We start from the raw sequence: 24,133 nt of genomic DNA on the forward strand, positions 1-24,133 counted from the left end.
TGAATAATCTTCTGCTGGAACTTTAATGGATGATGATGTATATAAATCTTAGGATATGAGCTATTGCTGAGACTGTAACCTACAGTAAAGTGCAGAGTTGCACTATGAAAATAGTTGTCGTCTTATCTGCTCAGGGACGTTCAGCAAATGCAATGAAATGTTGAGCAGCTCAAATGAGAATAATTTCCACAATCCCAGAGGGAAAATAATGATAAAACATAATCCGTAAATTAAACTGAATTCGCTCAATTTAATTCCCACAATCATTGAGGCAAAAAAACAATCTTGAAATTAAACTGAATTATCTCAGTAGTGTTCCAGTCAGTGGGGTTGAGATGAGTCTGTCTGCATCAATGAACCTCTTTGTGGAAAAGGGAAAGACTCTGGTTCATTATGACACAGCTGATCATTCATGTAAATTAATGTTGCTTGAAATGTTCTGAATTAGGCTTTTTGGTTTTATCCGACCTGATGCTGTCTCAATCTTGGCTGCTCATCTATTCCCTATGAAACCAAAGGTTGGAGGGTTCATGGAGAAAGACTCTCTGGTGAGTTGGCCTCATAAATGAAAGATAGTAAAATGTTGCATGAAGTATTAGAAACACTGATGTCCAGAAATGGTTTGAAGAAATGCCTAAAAGGTGTCATAGTTATAGTTAACTGTTTAACTTTTCTGTTTTTTAGAATGGAGAATGGAGATTTAAATGGAGATCTAAACACGTCTCCGCACTGCTACGACTAAAATCCTTGTGGGTGATATAGATCTTATAAATTTTGGCAAATAAAATAGCCAAATGTAATTCAAAGAATTGCAGTATACTGGAATCAAAAAGAGTTTATTCCCTGCCATGCCCAACAGTCCCCTTAAAATCAATCATGATGCACTAAATTGCCTGATTCATTTTAAATCAGTATGAAATAAAAGAAAAAAATGCAAAGGAAAAAATAACCCCCTTGACAATTTAAACATCAGCAATAATAAAGATATATCTGTAACAGTACACACCCAGACAATATATTCCTCTTTGTGTATATCTATCACAGTAGGCTATACTTCAAACTTTGAATTTATTGGCCAGGCATTGTTTTGCAAAGCCTCATTTCAAAACTTATGCAGTCCGTCAGTTCTATTTTTCTAATTATAAAATGCTAATGGTAATCACTGCTTGGTATGATTCTTTAATGCATTTCAGTTTTATTGCTTGTGTTGTTTTAACCTTCACGAGGAACAATACAGCCTACAGAAACATTGAGTGTATTAGTTTGCTAGTTCCCATAAGGCTAAACCAGTTTGATTCACAGTTAAGTGTTGTTAGTTCAGTCTGGCAGCCAGCCACTCCCAGGGGCGCAGGAGCCGAGAAATAAACAAAAACTCAGAGGATGGAGGTAATGATGCTCACCAGATGACCTGTAAAACGGAATTCTGACACACTGAGGAGAACAAAGCTGTTTTGTTTTGTCCTTTGCCATATGGCATCCACTTGAGTAAATCTTGATGAGCCAACTCAAACACAGAAATCAGGACGTGCATTAAGCCACTTTAGAAACAGCAGGATCGCTCCAAATGTTGTTTTAGGCATCTAGTCACTGAGCTGCAGCCAGATATTCATCATTGTTATTGTTTAGCAAATGTGCCCATGCACCATTTAAGGGAGTTTAAGAACAATCATACTGACCCCAAAAAGTATAAAAAGAATACATTTAAGTTTGATTAGGTACTCACATGGCGCCTACACCAGGCCCAAGATCCTGTGAGCCAACCGTCTCTTTACCTTCTGCATATTCTGTTGGATTTTGTTATTTTTATGACTTCGGTTCTTCCGTAGTGTTTCAGTGTCATCGTCACCTTGCTTCAGCAACCCGGCGGTGTCACTCCAGCCCACGCCGGTATCTCTTGTCCTTAAGATAGAAGCAGATGACTGAGAGCTTCCTGCTCCTCTGCGTCTGTATCTGTATCTGCGTCACTGCCTGATAATCACGACTTTACCGGCAGCCTTCACTTGATGCTTTATCTCAGCCGGGGTGAGCCAAAACGGATGTGCCCCAGAATGGGATCTGTGTCCCCTAACATGGGGCTGCGTGCGTAGGGGTGTTGCGATTGAGACACTCATCAGAGATCAGAGTGTCAAAGGTGAGCGTCAACAAGTATCCTCCTTTATTTACCACACAGGAGAGGAGAAATGTGTTTGGGACTGTTTATATGCAACATACAGTGTAGCCATTATTTCAATGTGATTAATTTGGTCAATTTGTGGCTGATGATATAAATTAAGCCTGAAACTATGATCTCCATTTAAAACTGGTCACAACTTTAATAGGAAAAATGTAAGCTTGTTACACTCATGTTGTCCCATTATTGAATGCTTTCTGTGGCCAAAGTTCTCCAAGATTAAATGAACAGTATTTGTCATCTAAATCAGCAATTACATAAGATTGTGACTTTCCAAAAACATTAAGGATGTCTACCACAGTCTCTTGAATTTAGTCAAGTACTTCAGTATCTTATAGTTTCCTTTGTAAAATTGAAATTCAGCTAGTATCTGCAAGTAAAGACAGATAACTGGCGTGTGGCACAATCAACTGACAGCTCTTTGCAGCGGACCCTGTGAAGATGAGTGTTGACTTCGAGGTTATAGAGAAGGTTATCGCAAACTCTTCACTGTCCATCTCACTCGGAGCAGAATCCTGAGAACTACACTCCAGATATGATCCAGAGCAGCAGATTCTTAAAGTCACAGTTTCTTCTTCACCAAAAAACTACAAGGAACTCTACCTTCACTGCAGTCTTCACATGTACAGTCTCAAACTCCAGTCTCAAAGATAAGACAAAAGGTTGTCTATTGTGCAGGTTGGAAGCCATTATTAAAATAGTTCATTTTACACTGTGGCATTGACACAACCAGCAAACACTAATCAAAGTGGTTGAGTTTTTGAGTTTAATGAAACAGATCAGCCTTCTCAAACCAGTTCTCCAAAAGGTTCTTTAATAAATAGTGACAAACTGACTGACTTTAAAAACATCAGTGGCTCTCTGTGAGACATGTGGGACAATTTGACACGAATAGAGATAGAATACCATTTTGTTTGCTGTGGAATATCATCACCATTTTAGATACAACAAACAAAACTCTGAATGAATGAATTGCTTTATAGTTACACACATTCATAAAGCCAGGATTTTTGTGTAGGATTCTCAAAAGATCGATGCCATTCTGACAAACTTGAAGAGGAAAAAAATCAGTTTGAAATGTTTTGACAAACGATAATTTGATCACACGTACAACTGGAGTTAACTTCCACATCATGAGTGAACACAAGGACAGACCTGGAGGTCTGTGGAGCGGCCGAGACACACTCTGGGGCTGTAGCCTCACCCCTCCACCTACAGACACACATTCTCTCTCTCCTTGGCCACGACGAGTGGTGACAAGTCTCTGTTTTTAAATCATCCTAAGTGACAACCACCGGAGGTCCTGCTGTGCTTCTAGGATCTTATTGTTCGTGCCTTGCTGTCTGTTCATTTCCCCAATGTTTCCATTTGTGGTTTCCTTAGGACTGCTACTGCAGAAACAGTATACTAAACGCCATGACGATACAGCAGCAAGCCACCCAGGGGCTCTTCCTCTCACCTAGAGAGAAGAGATAATGTTCACGTCAAGGTGACACTGCTAAGCAATATTATGCTTTTAGGTTCAAAAAGACTTACCTATTCTGGCACACTTCCAGAAAATCCCTAGAAGCCTAAAAAAAACAATAACAAATATTACACGCAAGAAACATTATTGGCCTCCACTTGTTAACTTAATTGTTAATTTACTGAATTCAAATATCAGGGGAAAAAAAGATACAAAATTGGTTGGGTGCTTTGTTGATATAAAAGTGGTTGATACAGAAACTACTTAGACCTCCTCTGTCCATTTCCATGCAAGAAGTATTTGAAAGGGAAGAGAGGGGGAAATTGAATTTGTTTTGTTTGTGACAGTTGAGACAAATATGGAATTTGATGTGTCTGTTGGCCTGAATGAGTGGGACAGCAATATTTATTTTAACATTCACAATAACCACACGGTGCCAGCATCCCATCTTGAAATGTTCTCTTATAGACTTGGAATAGTCCTGGTGTTAACTTTCAATGTTCTACAATCCTTTTCTTTTTATCAAATGCAGATTTTTCTGTGCAAAACACAATTTCTTAAAAATTACACATCAGGCAGATTTTAGGTATATAACTACAAAAAAATGTATTAACATGATGTGTGGAACCAAACCAATACAAATAATGGCTCATGCTTCAGTCAAGAGGGAAAATTATTAAATCATCCCATCTGCCACTAAATCTCATGGGTTTGTCTGAAGAGAATGTCATTCCTTGCTCCAATGGTGTGTGTGTGTGTGTGTGTGTGTGTGTGTGTGTGTGTGTGTTTGTGTGTGTGTGTGTGTGTGTGTGTGTGTGTGTGTGTGTGTGTGTGTGTGTGTGTGTGTGTGTGTGTGTGTGTGTGTGTGTGTGTGCGCTCTTGGGCTGTGACAGACTTGAAGTGAATCATAGGGTTTGTACATCCAAGAATAATAATGTGATGTGAAAAGGCTTTAATTGAAGGCTGCTACCATATTCGCCTCAAAGAGAAGCTTCTTATTAGTTAAAAAAATAAGCAAGTGTCCTTAGTAGAGTCACCGAGTAACAGATGGATGCTTAATTTTAAATAGCAGAACTTTATATGCATGAATTACAATATTAGAATAATGTGCCAATACGCTCATCGTCTAATTCAGTGATAATATGGGTGCAAATTCCCTATGTATTGTGATTTTAAAGTCTTTCAATCCTAAAAGTACTGCGATTCAATTGCAATTAATTGCATTTTTGTTTACATTTTTAAAAATGCAAGACCATGGGATGAAGTTAAAAATCACATACATCAATGACTATGTATAATTTGTCATGAAACATAACTAATTATTAACTCATAACTTATTTCAGCAACTTCATTGCAATATATATCTTGGCTTTGATTAAAAAGAATTCAGGGCTCGGCAAAAAAAACATTTTAATATGCGAATGAATCTATTTTGTTGTCCCACCCATATTATTACTCAGAGCAAAATCAGCAGTAACACTAAAACAAATGTCTAAGTTAAAAACACAAGTAAACTACATGGAATCAACTGTTGAAATTGAAAATGGTAATGATGACAGGACATTGAAGCATTTTTACACAACAAATACTTGGAGTGTCTTGTAATTGCTAAAGCACTGTCAGTGATTATAGCTTGAATACAGTGGGAAGCACTGAGTCTTAGTACTTTATTCTGAGGCCATCTTTTCATTTTATCTGCTTCTTAGTACCTCAGGACTATTTTCACCTTGTATAGTGGAAATTGTAACATTAAACTATATGCTTGAAATATACTATTAAATTCTGACCTTTCTCATTCGACAAGCAAACTTAGCATACTTTACATAATTACTTACTTAGAATACACCTGACATACATTATATGAACAAATACTAGGAAGATAAAGAAAACAAGATTCTGTGACTTGTGTGTCATTCCAAGAGACAGAGATTAGTATTTTAAGACTTCAGCGGCAACTTCAGTGCCACAAATTATGTTTAAAATAGTATCTGATCATACCCGGTCTTGTTCTTGTCTAGCAAGCTTGGAGCCAGTGCTCGGATGTAGGCACAGGTACAGATCAGGAGGAGAATCACTGTCAGCAGCGATTGGAAGTTGAAAATAGCTGACTGCAAGAAGAAAGAAAATTATATATTTAGTACCCACACAATCTCATGCAGTTTTAAAGCAGAGGTCAAAATTTTGCAACCACCAAATTTATTGTAGTTGATTTTCTGTAACATGAATGTGAGGCCACTTGTATTGAAGAATGTTGTTGTACCAGCTGTTCATTCTGATCACGTGACAAAGAAACGACTAATCACCAGACTGCATGTTTTTCTAAAGACGATCAAAATTGCTATCTTAATATTTACGAATGTCAGTAAATGAAGTCAAACACATACCTAACAGGTAATGTGGCTTAAAAATCCAAATCTCATATGGCCTGGTTTATTTACAACTAATAACAAACTGTTGGGCCACACTTCATTACTCTCACTATGTCACACAACACCAGACACCATTTGTTTGTGATTCTTTATGTGGATGAAAAGTACAACATGCCAGAATCTTACCACCTGTTGCTCCTACCATAAAAGAAATATAAATTACAATTGATATTAAATCACAGTACATGATACAAAGTAGAAGTACATTGTCTAAGTTAGACCTTCTCTGTTTTGCTATAAATGAACAGTTGTGATTTTGAATCATACAAAACCTGACATATGAAGTTAGAATATGAAGTTTATCAACTACTCTAAACTGGACATTAACTTAGTTTATTAACAACAGTGGATGTCTGAAAGACACACACAGATGGTTCTATATTCAATAAAGGATTCCAAGGGTATGACTCTAAGTTTTGAAAAGTTATGTAACTCCAGAGCTGCACTTTTGCAAATATTTTTAATACAACCCCTTCTACTGTCTGCGTCCGTTAATCTATAAAGAAAGTAACATATGATGATTACATATGTGAAATCAAAATCCACAATTTATCTTTGAAATGTTTGGTCACTAACAAGGTGATAATACAGACTTTCTAACTTAATGTAACATGAATCATTTACAAAACAAACCTCACCTAGTCGAGTTCACGATGAAAACACAACTTCTAATAAACTGTCTACATGATGTTATACATGATCTCAGATTAACACAGTTACTCACTTTATTACCATCTTATAAACAATTCGTATCAACACACACACACACACACACACACACCCCTGAACCATGGTGCAGCTACGTGGCAGACGCTTCGTCGCGCTGCTCGTATTCACTATGATCATTCAAGTAATTGTCGTATCTTACGCTGTTGCTATCAAACGACTCGCGGTGTCACAACACCACAACTTCCGCGATGCGCACATTTCTAATATATCGTGATATTAACACAGAAACATAACGTGATAGCTCGATGTGCTAACACTGTTAGCCAGAGCTAGCTACGTAGTTTAGCATTGACCACACGTCGTGCGTCCCCCCGCCTGTTAGCATTAGCTGCTGTCGCTGCGTGTCGCGCGGATCCGACTGAGAACACGTCGTGTGGACGATAGTTTAAAAAGAAGCCACGACAGAAGAGGAACACTCGTGGAAAACTCACCATTTTTGTCGGCGAGTCAAAGCCACATCACACTTCCTGCTCTGTGGAACTTACGTAACGTGGCCAGTGACGTGATTACGTAGCGTGTCGTCGCAGCGTGCCGCAGATCCACGCACTGTGATTGGCTGAGAACAAGGCAGAGTTGAAAGTTGAAGCGTGAAGTGACAGAAGCAACAGAAGCAACAAAGAGTAGAAGCAGCGATGAGCGGCGATAACAAGCGTTTAATGTCAATAACTCTTCGCCTGGACACAGCAGTGGTTTGTCCACAGCCTAAAGTAAGTCTCCTGAGGGAACTGGTTCGTTAAATGTCCTCAACACAATCAATTACAACGACATTCGCCCGACAGACAGTGAGAACTATGGTAACCTCCATGTAGCACGTTAAAGACCGACAACATAACCACAGAGCGCGTGAATGTAATAATCTGAGATGCTAACAGCTAGCTAAACACGACATGCAGAACCCCGGAAGTGATACATAAAATATTATTAAGCTGTCAACAATAATATATAAGATTAGATAGATTAGATTGAACTTTATTGATTGGGATACATATATTTGAATGTAATCTTTATTTAATCAGACAGTCACATTGAGATCAAGATATCTTTTCCAAGAGAGGCAGGTGATCAAGAAACAATCAGCAACAAACAAACACGAGCAGCAACAAAACAACACACTAGAAATACTTGAATAAAATCACAAGATTCATAAACACCACGTAGTAAAGATTTAAAACCTCCAAGGGGAACACAAGACTAGTTTGAGGGAAGTTTATCTATCGTTTAGCAGGTGCACAGTAACTGAATCCATGTTCTGACAATAACGGTGCGTACATGAAGGATGTCTAAAGTTAAGTTAGGTCGCTGCATCTTGTGCTGTACTGGTTTTAAATGAGAGAAGAGAGTTTAGGTCATTTGGAAGTTGTAACAACAGAACTTTATAGATGAATAACTTGAGACTGTCTCTTGTCGTTTGTATTGAAGTTCATCCAACCGAGTGATACATAGAACAATGATTTGTGAACAGTGTCGTTTGTGATGAATGGTAATGTCAGTGATATACTGGGTTTAACTGCTGGAGAGTTGATGGACCTGTGTGACAGTTTCTATGTCCCCATGGTCAAGGACTGACATGAAGGTAGACTGCATGGACAATAGTTCTTCAGATTGATGGACACAGATAATTTATAATCCTGTAGAGGAAGCTGAGTTTGATTTATAATTTATGGGTTAGTTGTATGTGTTTTGAATGACCTATGGAGCCAAGAGCCTAGATATTTGCAAGAGTCTGTTTGAGTGATCTGGGCGACAGATAGAGCGGGTTGAGTACACTCAGTATTGGAGGTAGAAAATACTATGAATTTTGTCTTATCTGTGTTTAAAACCAGTTTCTGATCAATATGGGAAACAGAGCATGTGGAACACATAAATGTGTTCCACATCAAACAAGGATTTCATGGTTATAGCTTCCAAAATATATGCATGGATCATGTGATATGAGTTTGTCTCTATTTCTAATATTTTGTTGACTTCACAGTTAAAAGAATATTCTGAAAAACAAACTCCTGTGTTATAATCATGCACACAATTGACTGGTATTTATAGGTTAAGAGCCTAACATCTTCTATTATCTCTCTCTCGCTCTCTCCCTCTCTCCCTCTCTCCCTCTCTCTCTCTCTCTCTCTCTCTCTCTGTGTGTGTGTGATTTAAGGCTGACATATTTTGTGGTCCACCTCTCTCTCAAAGTTTTCACAATGAAGTCCCCTCCCTCCAACCAGCCGCGCATCTTGATTGCATTTAAACCATGTTTCACATCTCCCTCAACCCATCCTTCCCAGACACTCCTGCAGAGCTCTTCATGTAAGGAAAAGTCTGTCAGCTTGTTAACCACACATAAATAATGTTTTAGCTTTTTTTGTTATTATTTCAAGAGTGTGGATGAAAACTTGGTGGGAAAAAGAACAAATGTCTGGTTTATAAGAGTGTGAGATGAGAAAGTGTAAACTTTAAACAGATTCATATTCCTCTTAATGTAAGTTTTATAGGTATTTACAGCACACTGACCAGTTTACATTGCAGTTTGGTACATGCCCAGTTACTGCAGTCAAATCAAGGCTTGATGTAGTGTCAGTCTGTGTAAACCTTATTTTAGTTATGAGAGAAAAGAAAAGGGTCAAACTCTTTTTTGTTACACATTTCAGTACTATAAAACGTTACTAAAGTAATAGTAGTGTTTTTAGGTTTTGATTGTAGGGAAAGGGACTCTGGAAACTGGAAAGTGACAGCCACATGATTTCTATGCAGTTTTGACCTTCAAACAAAATGGGACTAAATGACTAAATTATGAGCACGGTGGTGATGGACAGTGTTGTTCTTTCACAGGTTGTAATGTTCCTGGGTCTCTACTTTTGAACAGCCATAATCAACACTGAGAATTGCTATGCATTCGTGATTGAGCTTAATGGAGGTTTTCACTGCTGTAGTTTATTCCTATGTGAATATTGGAGATGTGAAAATGACCTGTCATTGTGCAGCTGAATTCAAGGTAAGCAAGATGGTTCGAACTTTATATGAAAGAGCTGAAATAAAATGGACAACAATTGAAAGGGTAGCAAGATATTCTGTTTTAAACCATTGTCCTATTGAAATTAGTCATCTTTTAAGCGAACTGAATTTAAAGGTGATGCTGGAAGTTGGTGTCACAGCACTGCAGATCGCTTTGTCTGTGTAAAAAAATTAGAGTTACAGTTTCTATTCTGAAACATGTTGCTGAATGAAGTCATATTTAATCCCTGTTTTAATTTCAGTGGAATTTGTCTGATAGAAATGCTGTAATGCTTTTGACACTCAGCTTTCGTTCACACTTCATTTTTCATCTGGTGGTTTTAAAGTGTCATCAGATCTTGCAGTAGTAGATTTACAAATTTTATTCCAGATTATGTCAAGGGAGTATGATGCATTCTGGCAGGCGTTTAATGTTTCGGTGACCACATAATCCACTGAGTGGAAACGCTGCCAATGGTGTTAGATAAACCGTATAGGTCTGAAGCTTGTCACCAATGCCTTTTGTAGTTAAATTCCATTTTATTTAATTTGACACCATATATGACTGAGATTTCAGAAAATGTAGTTTCTGCATGCAAGAGAAATTGAACATCTTTGTTACACAGCATGAGTTGCACTATGACCTTGACCCATTGTATTGTATTACTGTCTGCTCTGCTGGCAGCAAGAATGTAAGCACTCAAAATGTCCATGGTTGAATTACAGTAGTTTCTCCAAACTTGATCTTTATGTCAAAGCACACATCAATCAGGTTATGGTGAAGTTTCACAACGTCAGCCTCTGATATTGTCAAATCTTCAAAATAGGTTTGAAATCCGACAAAAGACACCACCATATACAAGACTAATCAATACATTTCAGTGTGGTTAACTATTAATTGTTGCACAGAATGGATATTGCACTGAACAATGATGTGAAACACCTCTGAAAGAAATTAAAAGGCCACTTCAGATTTGTCTTGAATCTGCATCTCTACATGCATGGCATCAATTTCAAATCAGTCTGATAATCTTGCAGTGGTTTGTTAATTTTTTCCAGAGATGTATATTTCATTGTATCATTGATATTTTTATGTTAGTTTATGTTATATTTTTTAATACTGTTTTTATCTGTTAAATAGCTCAAGATAGTCAGTACCTGGGGAGAATAAAGACTTATGGCTCAGTCTGCTGCTGTTGACTGACTATGACAACAGGGCACTAGCCAAAGAGTTGTCCTTTTCATCTTGAATTGGAGAAAGCATGAGGTGAAAGTCCAGTGAAAGCAAAGCAAGAGGACAGGCCTAATTGTCACGACCCATTAAAGAGACAGTTAACTACCTTGGCCTTTTCTCTCTCCACTCTGTATGATCTTCTCATTTAAGACACAGGAGGCATAATTACAGGCTGTATTTATGAGTCATTTACCAACTATTGCCTGCACAGAGTTGTGTCTCACGGTTTTAAATGCAACAGAAAGAGAGAAGAAAAAAACAATTAAAAGGTTGAGCAGAATTTTTTTTACAGAGGGCTTCAGAAAGAGGGTGAAGGCTGCATGTCAGAGCTGCAGGGAAGCTGCAGCTCATGATTTAAGCATTCCACTGAGTCTGTGAGCTGATCGAAAGAACTGAACAGATGCTAACAGGAAGACTTCAGGATAGACTTTGAACAACTCTCCATTCCTGACAGACAGCACTGTTTATTTAATTGGAGTGTCTTTCTGTCATTACCACAGGGTCATAGTCCCCTCGGAACAGATGTTACAGTAACTAATGAGTAGCTGGGCTCACTTCATGGGGTCAGAGTTCAGCCCTTCATCCAGCCACACCCCTTCTAGAAGCACAAAGGGTCAACTTTAATCTGTTGCAAGCGTCCTAGTGTGAATGCACATATGCACACACTGGTGCTTGTTTCTCTGTGTGTGGAGATAGCACATGTGCATGTTTCAGTTTAAACAACCTTGATCGTTTGCTCTGTCAGCGTATTTGAAAGAATCCAAAAAAAACGTGCTGTCAGGTGATAACTTACAGCACAGTGTCCGAAGACCCTCATTTTCATTTTTTTCTAACATGTCCAGCTTGGCTAACTACCAATTTAGCTGTCCTTTTCCCTCCATCTCCACACACTTTGCCCTGTATTTAAGCAGGGAAGATTCCCAACTCACCTCTCACGTCACGTGGAAGCACTAATCGCATGTTCTGACCAGGACATCCGTAATCAAGTAAAACTTTCTCAAGCTTCTCTAGAAGATAAACAATGTAATAGTGGTGACGATTGTGGAAATGTCGTATTTGTCCCAAATTATCTAATTATTATCCAATAATTAGATTTCAAAATAAACAAATAGTAGTTTTATCTTATGGGCAGTAATGCTGTGTAATCATTGTGTTTAGTGTAGCTTTTATAGCCTGAGTTGAGCTTGACAGTTTGAGAGCTTAATAGGATTTATCAGTCCTTGAGGGGATTTTTACCAGATTGACTCTGCTAGGATGTCCTCACTTGAAGAATTCTTTGCATTTCATATACTTAGATAAATGTACAAGAACAATTCAAATCATACAGCAACTCTGCCTTTTTGTTAATCTTCTTGTATTTATCTTTAACAGCATGTAATTTACCCTGCTGGTGGTCAGAGAGCCCATGCTCCCACACACAACCCTGCCAAAACCTGTTTATCTCCATGTAGGTCCTCTGACTGACTCAGAGACCCCCATCAAGGACACACACAAAGACTTTTATTAACAAAACCAAGTAGTGAAACAATGAGGCACATTGATTCAGCTGGAAGATTAACAACCTTACAACATCAAACTGAACTGATCGGAGGGCTTTCGTTGCAGGAGGGCCCAGAGCCAAACACTAACAGTTGGGCCACTAAATGACCTGAAAACCAATGCAGTGGTCTCGTTGCTGGAAAAATGAATCACAATGTTCCATTGTTGGATTTCTATGTTTGATTATCTGCAGGTCTACAGTTGGTGAGACATGAGTGGCACAGTCCGCCAGATCACAGTAACCACTGATCCAAGTACCCCATACTTCCTGCGGGTGGACTGGGCAGAGGACCTGGGTGCTGGATTTACATTAGCTCTCACTGATGGCAGCTCGGCGTGGATCGGAGAAGGTACATTTCACAACACAGCATTCTTAATTAACCCCAACCAATAATGGTTTTTTGGGGCAGATGCAGATATGAGGGATATTTTACAGGTCGTGTGATTATAACTATAACTAAAAAGAAAAGACAAATACGACAGAAAATAAACATAATTTCACGTGAAATGAAAACATAAATGCACATTTTTCCATTGCATTCTTTTTTTGTAAAATAAAACTTTTCATGCTAGTTAAAACATGGACGCAGGTACATGTAAAGTATGTCTGTGAAAGGCTCATAGCAGCTAATTTTTTCATGGTCAATAGATAAATCTGTCAGGCTCTATTTCTAATATCACATCTCGTGTGCTATTATTTTGCTTACATGTGGGTTTACATGTAATTGCATTTGAAGACTTAAATCTTTAACCATTGACTAGCCTTTACCTCACTGTCCTAATTGTGCAGGCACCTGGCTGAACCCAATCTCATAATATGGTAGCTCTTGGTCCTTTAACCGGAGGGACAGCAATGACCTTGTTCCATCGTCCTTCTTCACTTCTGTTCTACAGCTTACAGGTGTATAAATTAGATTAAATGCCACAAGGCTTGTCTTTGTATGTGCTAGTCAGTGTTCAGTGTGTGTGTGCGTGTGTGGGGTTAAATATGCACATGAGTACATTTTCTGTGGAAGGACACCTGGAACATAACTGCTCCCTAGCTTTGCATCGCGGTCCATCTGCAGAGTTGACAGGCAGAGATGGGGCTGTGACAGCTATGTGGGGGCTTCTGGGTCGTCAGCGTTTCAGTGTTTGATGTGTTAATTGGGACTCTCAACCCCTTGTGAGCAGCTGTGAAACAGCTGATGACATTCCCTTCTCTACATGCTTCTCTTAAAATCACATTTCACATGCATCCACGCACATAATCCCTGTTTATATTTTTGTCTACAGTTTACCCTCTGTCCAGTTACTCTCAACTGGGACTTGAATATCACACAAAAATGTGAAAAATCCCTGTAAGAGCAAACAATGATTTAGCAACACCTTTGTGTTCAGTTTCAGAAGATGAGGTGTCAAGGGAAGCCAGTGAACTGGGAGTGACAAGAGAAAACTATGTGAAGGATCTTCTTCAAGCTCTAACAAGAAGTGAAGAAGGAAGAGGAGGACGAGGACGAGGGAGAGGGAGCAACAAGAAGGCGTATTCTTTCCACCTGACTCCAGATCATTGTCATCTTTCATATCAGAAGTTCTGTGATGACATCACGGTGAGCAAAAGCTGTGGGTCGATATTTAGACTGACTCATTATGAGAGTTGTAATGTCTTCACTGCTATTGAGAAAGAAATGTATGGTCCAGCTAACAAATCCTTCACTTTGAACAATGTCACACAAGCAGCAGCTTTAAGGTTGTGCTCAGACAGATGCTGCCTCCAGACATGCACTGATGTTTGGGCTCAGATTTTCCTCAGTGAGCCACATGCGTGTTAGCAAATTTCAGAGTCAAACATTTCCCTTGACATTTCCTGGCAGCCCCCTTGTAAAATGTACAAATCCCATTTGAGCAACGAGCAAGTGGGCATGATGATGATGATGATGATGACGACGTTTCTAACATGTGACGGACACAAAACTGAAAGAATACAAACATCTTGAGATGAAAAAAAGGTGCCATTTTTGAATGGTTTGGCTGTAATAGCACAGCAGTCTCATCAGAACCTGTAACCATGGGCCTCCACTAACACCACTAACATTGCCTGCAATGGCATGTTTCATTGCAACAGTTTGTACTCTCTTCTTCCTCACGTCAGTATGTCTGCAGTTTCAAACTGCTTTTCTTTCCTTCTGACATAAAGCACAACGTTGGACTGGAACTGTTGGCACTATGGCTCTTCAGTGGGGTGATATTTGCTGGAACTGGTTTTGGGAGCTTTTCATCATTGGCACCAAAGGCTCTTTAACAGGGTCCTATCATAAAAGTGAAAAACTGTCTAACAGAGGCCTAGCAAACTCAAGTGGGTATTTTTCAAAGGCAAACGTGGAATCCGCACATCATGCTCTTACCTCTTGTCGCTGTTCCCTGAGGAAAAATGCAACTAACGACATACAACAAGATGGAAAGGAAGTCTTATTTTTTACAGGGGGCTGTTAAAAAGATAAGGTTTATAGTCTTCCAACATTATGACAGAATTAGAAAGGATTGGTTTCCTCCAGGCCACTGCCAAAAGAGCCAAAGATAGGAATCATTCAGTTTGTTGCCAGTCATTCAATTGCAACAGTACAAGGTAGATAATGGCCACAGTTCGTAAAAGAGGTTTGTTGATTGAACATTGGTTAAATGGTAATGCTGAGTTATAATGTAAGCAAACCCTGTCCTACATGAAAGCAAATCTTCTGTTTAATTTATTCTACCGTCACAAAGAATGAAAACGTTCAGAGCTGTATCTCTGCTGAGGTGGTTCTTACAGGTGACAGGTTTGATTGAGTGCAGGTCGAGATGCATTCAGTGGATGTCGGTGTAATTCTTCCAAACTGTAATGGATGCTGTTGCCTTTAGGGAGCATTGCACCCGGGGTCCTGGGAGCTCTGTGCAAGTAGAGGAGAGCAGAGGGAGAAGGTCGGTGGGTTAGAAACACTGTAGAGACCATAAAGCTCTGATTTACGGGCTGAGCTGTTCCCATCTAACAACGTTAAACAACAGTTGATTGAGAGCCTTTTTCTTTCTCCAACTCCCCCAAGGCTTTCTTTGTCTCTGTTAGAGTGGGGCCGTGCAGACAAGTGGTCCTACAGTGTGTGTGTGTGTGTGTCTGTGTTCGGACATGTGCAGACATCTGTTGGTTTTAGACGAGGATGCCAGGCTTCCAGCCTTCAGGTGTCAAACTTGACAAATCAGTTATTTCAATTGTATGTCACTTTTTCTCTTGCAATTACTTCATGTCACATTTCAGCAGTAACATCAAGAGTTCACTCTTGCAGTTGCAGTGTAAAACTAAAGTGGCACTCTCTCAGGATGTTATAAAAATCTCTGGATTCGCCCCTAATGTTAATGGGGTTTTCTCTGATCTATACCCCATCCCTCCACCAAGTTTCATGGAAAGTTTAATCTTACAAACCGACCGACCACCAAAAAACAGACGTATGAAAACAGAACCTTCCTGGTGGAGGTAAGAAAACAGCAATTGCCTCCTACCAGGGATAGTTCTGGGGACAATAGTAGTAAATCAAGGCCTTTTTAAATGGAGTATAATAGATTATTAACTTTGATGATAATTCACAATGCGTTTCTGATGCCTGGATAAACCTTGAGTGACTGAGAGACAAACTGATGATTTGACTTTTATATTCCCAAATTTAAGACTTGACGTGACATAAATCTTATTTTTACTGGAGGGCGTTTTTCTTCTTCTCTTGCCTAAAGGAGCAACTACACCACACAAAATGATTAACAAATCTGTCCAGCCTCACATCTCTTTTTCTGAACTCACAGTGTTGCTGACAGTAATCATCCCTGTGTGTGTGTAGACACAAATCTAAGAATCCTGGGGGACTATTTGCATTTAGTGCAAACTACCAGTCTTGTCTAACACCTGCTTCTTTCACTCCTTCTTTTTTTCTTTTTTACCCCGCTGAACATTTCAGAGGTTAAAAAGTGGAACATATTTTCCCAGACAGATAATTTGAGGGTACAGAAATGACCAAAAATTAGGCAAGTTTCCTTAGGGAGCAGAAGAAAGGCGGGTAGAGACGAAACAGGTGGCGAACGTAGCCTGACGTTAATATTTTATGTGACCACAGAGGTTGTAATGATGAATGTAATTTGTGTGTTCGTTGCTAAACTCCTGCTCAGCAGGTGTTTAAATGACCAAGTAAGACATTATCTCCTCCTTAATGTCTATTTAAGTATTGTATCAATCTGTCATTGGTGGGAAAACAATCCAGCACTGACACTTGGCAGCACAGACACTGAATAACCTTTTAGAATAAGAACAGTGGAGCCAGTAAATGAAAATTACAGAGACTATACATCTGTTTAAGATCCCATCATGTTGGCTCACACAAGACAAAACAACATGAACTTTTTTTTCGGACATAAATTGAATACACAATTGTTGTACAGTACTTTAGTCTCGAGCACAGCTTTATTTTACATCAGTCAGTTTTTGCATCTGGCTTAGTTTAATAAAAAGTGACAATCTTTTTTTTAAATACATGATGCAGTGCTGTGACAAGATAGACACACCAATGTTATTCACACGCTTCCCTTCAGTTTATAAAAACTGTAACTTGAGTTTCACTTGAAGCTCAGCTCTTACTTCAGACCGGCTTCTGTCCAGGGAGACTGGGACTCTTAATCCGTGACAGTTGTGGTAATTGAAGCCACAGGATTCTGGATCAGTCTGTGTGGACCAATGTGACACTGATGTTCCATGTTTTATGTTTGTCAGAATCGTGTTATATACTGTAGTTCACTGGGGATTCCTGCTGTGGAGCTCGATTGCAGCCAGCAAATTCACTGGAGTAGTCCGTTTCCTCTCCGCCTGATAAAATCAAATCCTAAATTCTGAGGTTCGGCGAGGTCTAAAAGTAAAGAATTTCCGATACTGACACAATAACAAAATACATTTTTACCAGACTTATTTCTATAGCTATTATGTATAAATGCTCTTTATCTCTTTTGTTTCTTTCTTCCTCTCTTTATTTATTTGTAGCTACATGTATCTAGTTTCATGTACATAACCCAACATCCTCAAACCATGTCTCAAACAGCAAATCCCTGTTTTTAGATACCGATGTCAAGTTCACTGTGTATAAAGGTTTTTAGTTTGTGTGCATGGTTGTTTGTCTCTTAGGAAGTAAAATACATATCCTGATATATTGGTAGATAAATTATAATATAAAATAATTGGCAATGAATCCTAAGATGTCATCATCAAACCTTTATGAAAAATAATGTAATTGAAGCTTGATATTTTACAGTTTGCACAATGTTTATCATACATCAAACAAAATGACAAATACAACCAAATCTATTGAACCTGAAAATAATGTGATGAATAAATAAATAGATCTTTATGTCAAATGTAAACATAAATGCACATCTTTTCTGAATTGTTTCTTTATGTAAAATAGTTTTCATCTTCACAAACACAAATACCCATTTGTCTTTAAGGCTCATATCAGCTGATGTTATCCACCAACCGTTATAACAAAGTCTCTCATAACAAATCTCTAAAATACTGAAATGCTTATCTTGCAAAAGTTATTGTTTCAAACACCTCCTGTGGGTTGCAGTAAGAGCAGCGGCCCTTTTCCAGGCTTCATCAGAACCATCTCATCCTGTGATTTTTCACTGTATCAGCACTGTGCTTATGCCAAATAGCACCATCTGCCACCATTTGGAAACATTTTCAGCAACATTAGTTAATGTCAACAATTTGGTAAGACCAGAAGAGACATGCCTTATTGTTGGTGCAGAAGACCTTCAATGCCTTGAAGTGGCCAAAGTGCTTGTGGTTAAGAAAAAAAAAATCAACAATCATCCAAACACCAAAAACAAATATGAGTAAATATTGTTTACATGTTTGGCTTTTGCAGATGTATTCATGTTTTTGTTCTGCTCTTGGTGTCTGGGAAACTGTGGTGCAAGAGGAAGTCAGATTTCAATCCTGACCACATTGAAAAGTCTGATCCTCCGACGCATTCCCTCCTGCTGTCACCACCAGCAGCTTCCACCTCATGCTAGTTGTTCACTTACTTGTACTTAATCTCCATGTTGATGTGTGCATCATTAGTGAGGTAATGTATTCTTGCCTTGCTACAAATACATCTGAACCTGGTTCTCTAGTCTGAGAGAGAAACAGATTCCTTGTGTTCTGAGCCATGCTGCAGCATTCCCCTTGTTTTTGAGAACATTTATGTGTTATCAGGAATGGACTGACTGCTGTCGCCCCTCACTTCCTGCTCTTTATCTGGCCTCGTGCTCCTGCATGTCAGATGAGGGAGTTGATGGGACAAGCTGAGCTCCACTTGTTGCCCACTCATCCCATACTGAGGACCCCAGCCTACCCTTGAACACTGTCTCTTTGTCATTACACACACAGTGCTCACCCACTCACTTCCCTGTTTCCTTGGACACAATAGTTATCTTCAGACAAGAAAAGAAAAAAGGAGTTTGATCACTATTTTAATGATCTTTTGAACTGTGAGTCATGCGGCCATTGTTCTTGTCTTGCTTGACATTGTGCAGATTGGCTGGACTTTTTTGTTAGAAATTACATATATGAATACAACAGACATTGTCATATTGAATTACAATAATATCCTTTTTATTGATTTTTGCTCATTGATTAAATGGAGTTTATTGTCCTCTAATCACTCCAGCTGTGTGATGGACGTGTAATAAGGAAAGCTTTGTGTGCTCGGTGCCCACGGTGTGTCATAGTATCATTTTCACTGTGGCTGTGTTCTTTTGGCATCGTCGTCCACACCTACGTCCCCCCTTCTCCATGGGTTTGACCTTATGGTCTGGCTAGCTGTTTGGAGAAGTTCACACAAACAAATAGATAGACCACACACACACACACACACACACACACACACACACACACACACACACACACACAGAAACACACAAACGACTCTGTAATATGATGTGCGACAAAAGTTTGTCCCAAGGAGATGATTTTAAATTCACATATTTTGCTACATACTTTTACATATTAACCGACCATGTGTTATAAAAGCTGAGCCATTAACTTATCTTTGAGTTGTCTTAGTTTCGAAAGGCAGTAGAAATATGTGGCAGTGGGTTGTGCATAGACAAACAGTCTGACCTCCCACACCTTGGCAGAGATTGGCAGCAGTGAGCAGACTGACCTTTAACTTTATCTCTGTGTCTCAGGAGAGAAGCCAAAGCTCAAGAAAATAAAGAGCTTTCAGCCCTTTTCTGTCATTCAACAAATTACTTGAACCAATAATAAAAAAGGTTTTTATTGTCTGTCACTGATTTGTTGAAGTTATCATGCTGCTTGGCCACATAGTGAATCTTTCCTCTCTCCGTGCAACACACTAAGCTGAAGGTAAACTTTTGCTGATGTGGAATTTATATGTTTACTGCAGTGGTGTTTCTCCTCACGATCCCTGAATGTAAAGTCAGTGAAACACACATTTCTGCATTTGAAGGAAGAAACAAACAGCAGCTGTTTTCTTTGTTAATCCAGTGAATGAGGGCAGTAGCAGTTTTGATCTCAGTGTGTTAAACATTGTGTGAACATGCAGGTCAGGAGCACTTATGGTCTTAAATGTAGCGGTGGGTAAACTTTGACGACTTAGTTTGACAAAGTCCCTGTCAGCTTTAGGGGAAGACACTAGGAGGACATTCTTAAAAATGTGTAAATACATGTGTACCTCACGTTACCCCTCCTCACATTACTGATTTATTACCGAATGACAGGTAGCACAAGGTAAAGGAAAAGTCTTTGAAGTAACCATGATCACTTGTACACTATTCAAAAAGCCAAACACCACTAGTTCTCACTGGGCTTCTACCAGCACCAGTCTCACTGTTAATGGAGGACCATGTGGTACAAACACTGAATCCATTACATGTCACACAAACCTTCAGAATCCCTGAGAGGAGCCTGCACTGGATCACTGTGACATCCTGATGTTACTCTAGATTTTTACAAGTTCCTGGGAACCTCGCTCTCCGTTAGATCCTGGGTGGTCTCCTCTACATCCAGATCCCATTAAGAGGAGTTTTGCGTAATCACTGATTTTGTCATCGTGATCACGTTAGGTATTGGCAGCATTTGCAAGAGCTGAGAAGATTTTTGAAAATATATTTTTTTTCCCCAGAATTATTTGTCAGTCTGTAAACAAAGTGAGAGGCAGGGGAAGAGAAATCCGAGGAAAAGGAAGGGAAAGATGGATGGAAGAGGATTAGCAGAGGGTAAAGACAGGTAGGAGGCAGGTTGAGGTAGTGAAACTGTGGGAGCGACGTGAACCTAACTTGTTCTCGTTCAGCAGCGGAGGGAGAAACAGCTGTGTGGCCTGCCAGGACAGAATCAACCTGGGAAAAAAATGACAAGTATTTTATGAGAGCGTTTGAAGATGGCGGCTTTATTATAGTGGGTCTGTGACCCCTGAGCCCAGCCCAGCGAAGATTTAGCAGCTCATCACCTTCTGGTTTTCCAGGGCATCGTGAGCAGTACCTTTCGACGTGTGTATGTGAATGGGAATGTCTCCAAGGCAACAAACAAATGAACATTGTGCTGCCATTTGAAAATGTGTTTCATGAGGCAGCTTTGAAGTGTAGACACTCACTCTGGATTGAAAACTGTGCCTCCAGCGATTCTTTAGTTAATTATTGTTTGCTGTAATTTAACTCCTGTTTTGCCAATTTAAATTTAGAGGGCTTCAGTGGAATTTAGAAAATCTTACACATCAACTAAATGTTCAGAAAATTTCAGCATTTTTCTGTTGCCAGCAGCAATACCCCAGTCCTGCTGTGTGACTAAGTGCCAAACTGCAAACTGGATGAGGAATGTTTTATTACTTCTGAAGCCTGCCTGTGATTCCAAAGAGCCACTGACAAAACTCAACAAAGAGGAAAGTGTGTGCTCGCTTGGACAGTTTACTGCCGACCAGTCGATTCATCCTGTATTTCTTCTCCCAGACAGAAGAAAACACCTCATCATCCTAAAAAGTCTCCCACTTCAGAGAATATGTGATGTAATGGTTTGTTGCACTTCCATATTGCACCACTTCTCAGGATAGCGGCGAGGTGCAAGGGCTTGCTCATTTTTCACTGTAAGCAGATTTCAATAGCTGCTTTCGAAGAGAGGATGAGGTTATTGCCTCAAATCCGACCTGTTACTCTTGTCAGGATAATGGTGCAAGATGTGCTTAGTAAGTTCCTCTAGCTTTCCTAGAGGAAACCCAGGTACCCCGGGGCAGCAGGGAGATATCATCTTAAATCCAGAATGTTTCATCTCCCGGTGGTGTACCATGACCCACCTTAACTGGTGCATGTCAGTGCAGAGAGGTCCTCTCACATTCCTGCACTCCACAAGTGTTTACGAATAATGAAGCCAGTCAACCTGCAGAGAGAATATCATTGCGTGAGATATTAAGTTGATGTTCCTGTAATTTGTAATAAAGCAGTCCACTTTTATTACCTCTGCCAATGAGGTTGTGTTGTTTGGTTGATTGTTGGATTATCTAAATGCTACTCAATCGATTTCCATGAAATTGAAATTGAGTTTGAAATTGAGTCATGCGTTTTAATTTATTTTTCACAGAATAACTTGATGAAAAATCAATGATTGGTTTCATGAGGAGACTGTTGGGCCTTGGTGGGGGTATTATTTTCTACTCTGTGCCAATTTTATTTAATTTCAACTCTTCTTTTCTTCTTTCCTTCAGGTGGACTTGGGCTCGGTGGAGCTCCAACCGGCTCCAGACCCTCTAGAGCTGAACCGGGAGATGATTGGCCAGTCCCTGAAGCGCAGCACAGATCTGGAGTCAGAAAACTGCCAGCTACTGGAGGAGAACCGTGGACTGAAACAGGAACACCAGCGAATACTCACAGAGTAAGAAAGAGGAGGAAAGCAACTCTGCTGGTTGTGTAAAATGTGTGTTTATGAAAGAATATGTGATGGAGAGAAAAATGGGAACTAAACAGACAGAGTCTAATTATTTGGAGTTCAGATGATCAGCGCTGTTTTTTGATCCTCCTGTTTGCATGCATGCTCCCTTGGCTTTCGTTGCGCCGCCAACTGTTTGTATCCACAACAATCACCCAGTATGACATCATCACTGGTCGCCCATTTCAGAGGGATTGAGGGATCCACCCAGTGTTGCAAACTGATCTTATGATTTCGGGGAAGTGACTGTGTCTTTCATTTTATATTTCCCTGGCAAATTACATCTTTTCAAATGTAATTCTTTTTATCTTATTGTTTATCTGCGTCTCCATTCCTCTGACAATAAATGACACATTACCAGACCTGGATACTGAGGCTGACTTATTGTATGTCTGCACAGGGTGGAGGCTTCAGTATCGCCTGTCATAGCAAATTGCTCTCAGAAGTCACACAACACTAAATCTCAGCTTTTAAAACATGTAGCTTCCTGGCTGTGTGTGCATGCGCACATGTAAATGTGCAAAAGTGAGCTTCTGCATTTGTTTTTTTTTTCACATTGGTGTGTGTGTGATTTTGTCTCCAGACTGGAGAAGCATGTTCAGGATAAGGAGATGATGGAGAAGAAGCTTTACTCACGTTTTGTCCTGGTGCTGACTGAGAAGAAGGCGAAGATCCGAGCCCTGCAGGACACCCTCCAGCAGCTCCAGCAGAGTGCTGACAAGCGTCGCAGGTCAGCAGCTGCCATGAACCCAGATTTGTCCTGCCCTCCTCTGACTCTGTGATGCTCTAATATACCTGGCTAATTTGCCTCTTTTAAATGACCCAAAGAAATCTGGTTTCAAATAGAGGGTTTACTAATTGATATATGTGTTAAGAACAAAAATGTATGTAAAAACTGTATCTGATACTACAAACAGTAAAGTTATATCAGTTGATACCATGAAGTATAGACATGTAGTTGTGATATGTTAATAACTTCGGGGGATTTACATCAAACACTGTCATGGAAAAATATATATGACAAATTTACATTTCAACCCATATCATTTTTGATTATGAAGCTTCCCAGAAATATTATTGTATTATTATCACTATAAATTAATCCTTATCTATTGGTCTGATGAATATCTTCTCAATTAATCAAGCCATTATTTGTTCTTTAGAAAACTGGAAATTCCTATTACAATTCCAAGAAATATTCAGATGAGGAGTAAAAAACAACCTTGCATTTCAGAAGTGGATGGATCATTAAATAGGCTAAGAAGGATTAACATTTATCACAATATTTGCTGAGTAACTTTCTTTCAGTATACTAATAGCTACACCCCCGGTCAACACGTTAGACTGCTGTACAATAACATGCAATTCAAAATGTTATTTTAATTATGTTACTCTTCACTAACAGGCTTCATGCAACACAGCACCTTTGGTTGTAACTGAGGGATGAACATTTTATGAGCTACACTGTATTGTGCAACAATTATATTAGCATTTGATCATATGCAGAATAAATAATTATATTCAGGTCATTGCTTTAGTTGCACACTTGCAAGTTCTTTTACCATGTCGGTCAGCACATGTGGTTTGCCACACTTCTGGCTTCTGCAGAACACTGACAATG

At 39.4% G+C, this 24,133-nt stretch overlaps 2 protein-coding genes across 5 annotated transcripts in view; one reads left to right on the forward strand and one right to left on the reverse strand.

Annotated features, from left to right (window-relative positions):
• Positions 1-2,967: 2,967 nt before the first annotated feature.
• Positions 2,968-7,359, reverse strand: tmem167a (transmembrane protein 167A). The gene is made up of 4 exons (XM_020101074.2): positions 7,225-7,359; positions 5,634-5,743; positions 3,707-3,741; positions 2,968-3,629 (listed from the first exon to the last, which is right to left on the reverse strand). The coding sequence occupies exons 1-4, from the start codon at positions 7,225-7,227 to the stop codon at positions 3,559-3,561; spliced, it is 219 nt and encodes a 72-aa protein (XP_019956633.1). The 5' UTR covers positions 7,228-7,359; the 3' UTR covers positions 2,968-3,558.
• A 6-nt stretch (positions 7,360-7,365) lies between these two features.
• LOC109638201 (DNA repair protein XRCC4-like) overlaps positions 7,366-24,133 on the forward strand; it is a 29,557-nt gene continuing 12,789 nt past the window's right edge. For 2 of the 4 annotated variants that reach the window (XM_069523881.1, XM_069523879.1), the window contains exons 1-6: positions 7,368-7,500; positions 8,940-9,088; positions 12,739-12,895; positions 13,926-14,134; positions 22,292-22,458; positions 23,096-23,242. In XM_069523881.1, the coding sequence (XP_069379982.1) occupies positions 12,757-12,895; positions 13,926-14,134; positions 22,292-22,458; positions 23,096-23,242 (662 nt within the window). In that variant the 5' untranslated portion in view covers positions 7,368-7,500; positions 8,940-9,088; positions 12,739-12,756. Of the gene's footprint in view, positions 7,501-8,939; positions 9,089-12,738; positions 12,896-13,925; positions 14,135-22,291; positions 22,459-23,095; positions 23,243-24,133 lie in introns of all 4 variants that reach the window. The other 2 variants (XM_069523878.1, XM_020101073.2) reach the window with 1 other exon arrangement.

This window comes from Paralichthys olivaceus, chromosome 4 (genome assembly GCF_024713975.1).
Source record: "Paralichthys olivaceus isolate ysfri-2021 chromosome 4, ASM2471397v2, whole genome shotgun sequence".
Lineage (NCBI taxonomy): Eukaryota > Metazoa > Chordata > Actinopteri > Pleuronectiformes > Paralichthyidae > Paralichthys > Paralichthys olivaceus.

Coding starts and splice junctions, on each gene's coding strand:
- tmem167a (XM_020101074.2), bottom strand. Junction 3,742..5,633: donor CTAGACAAGAACAAGACCGG/GTATGATCAGAT, acceptor TGTTTTTTTTAG/GCTTCTAGGGATTTTCTGGA. Junction 3,630..3,706: donor CTGGAAGTGTGCCAGAATAG/GTAAGTCTTTTT, acceptor TCTTCTCTCTAG/GTGAGAGGAAGAGCCCCTGG.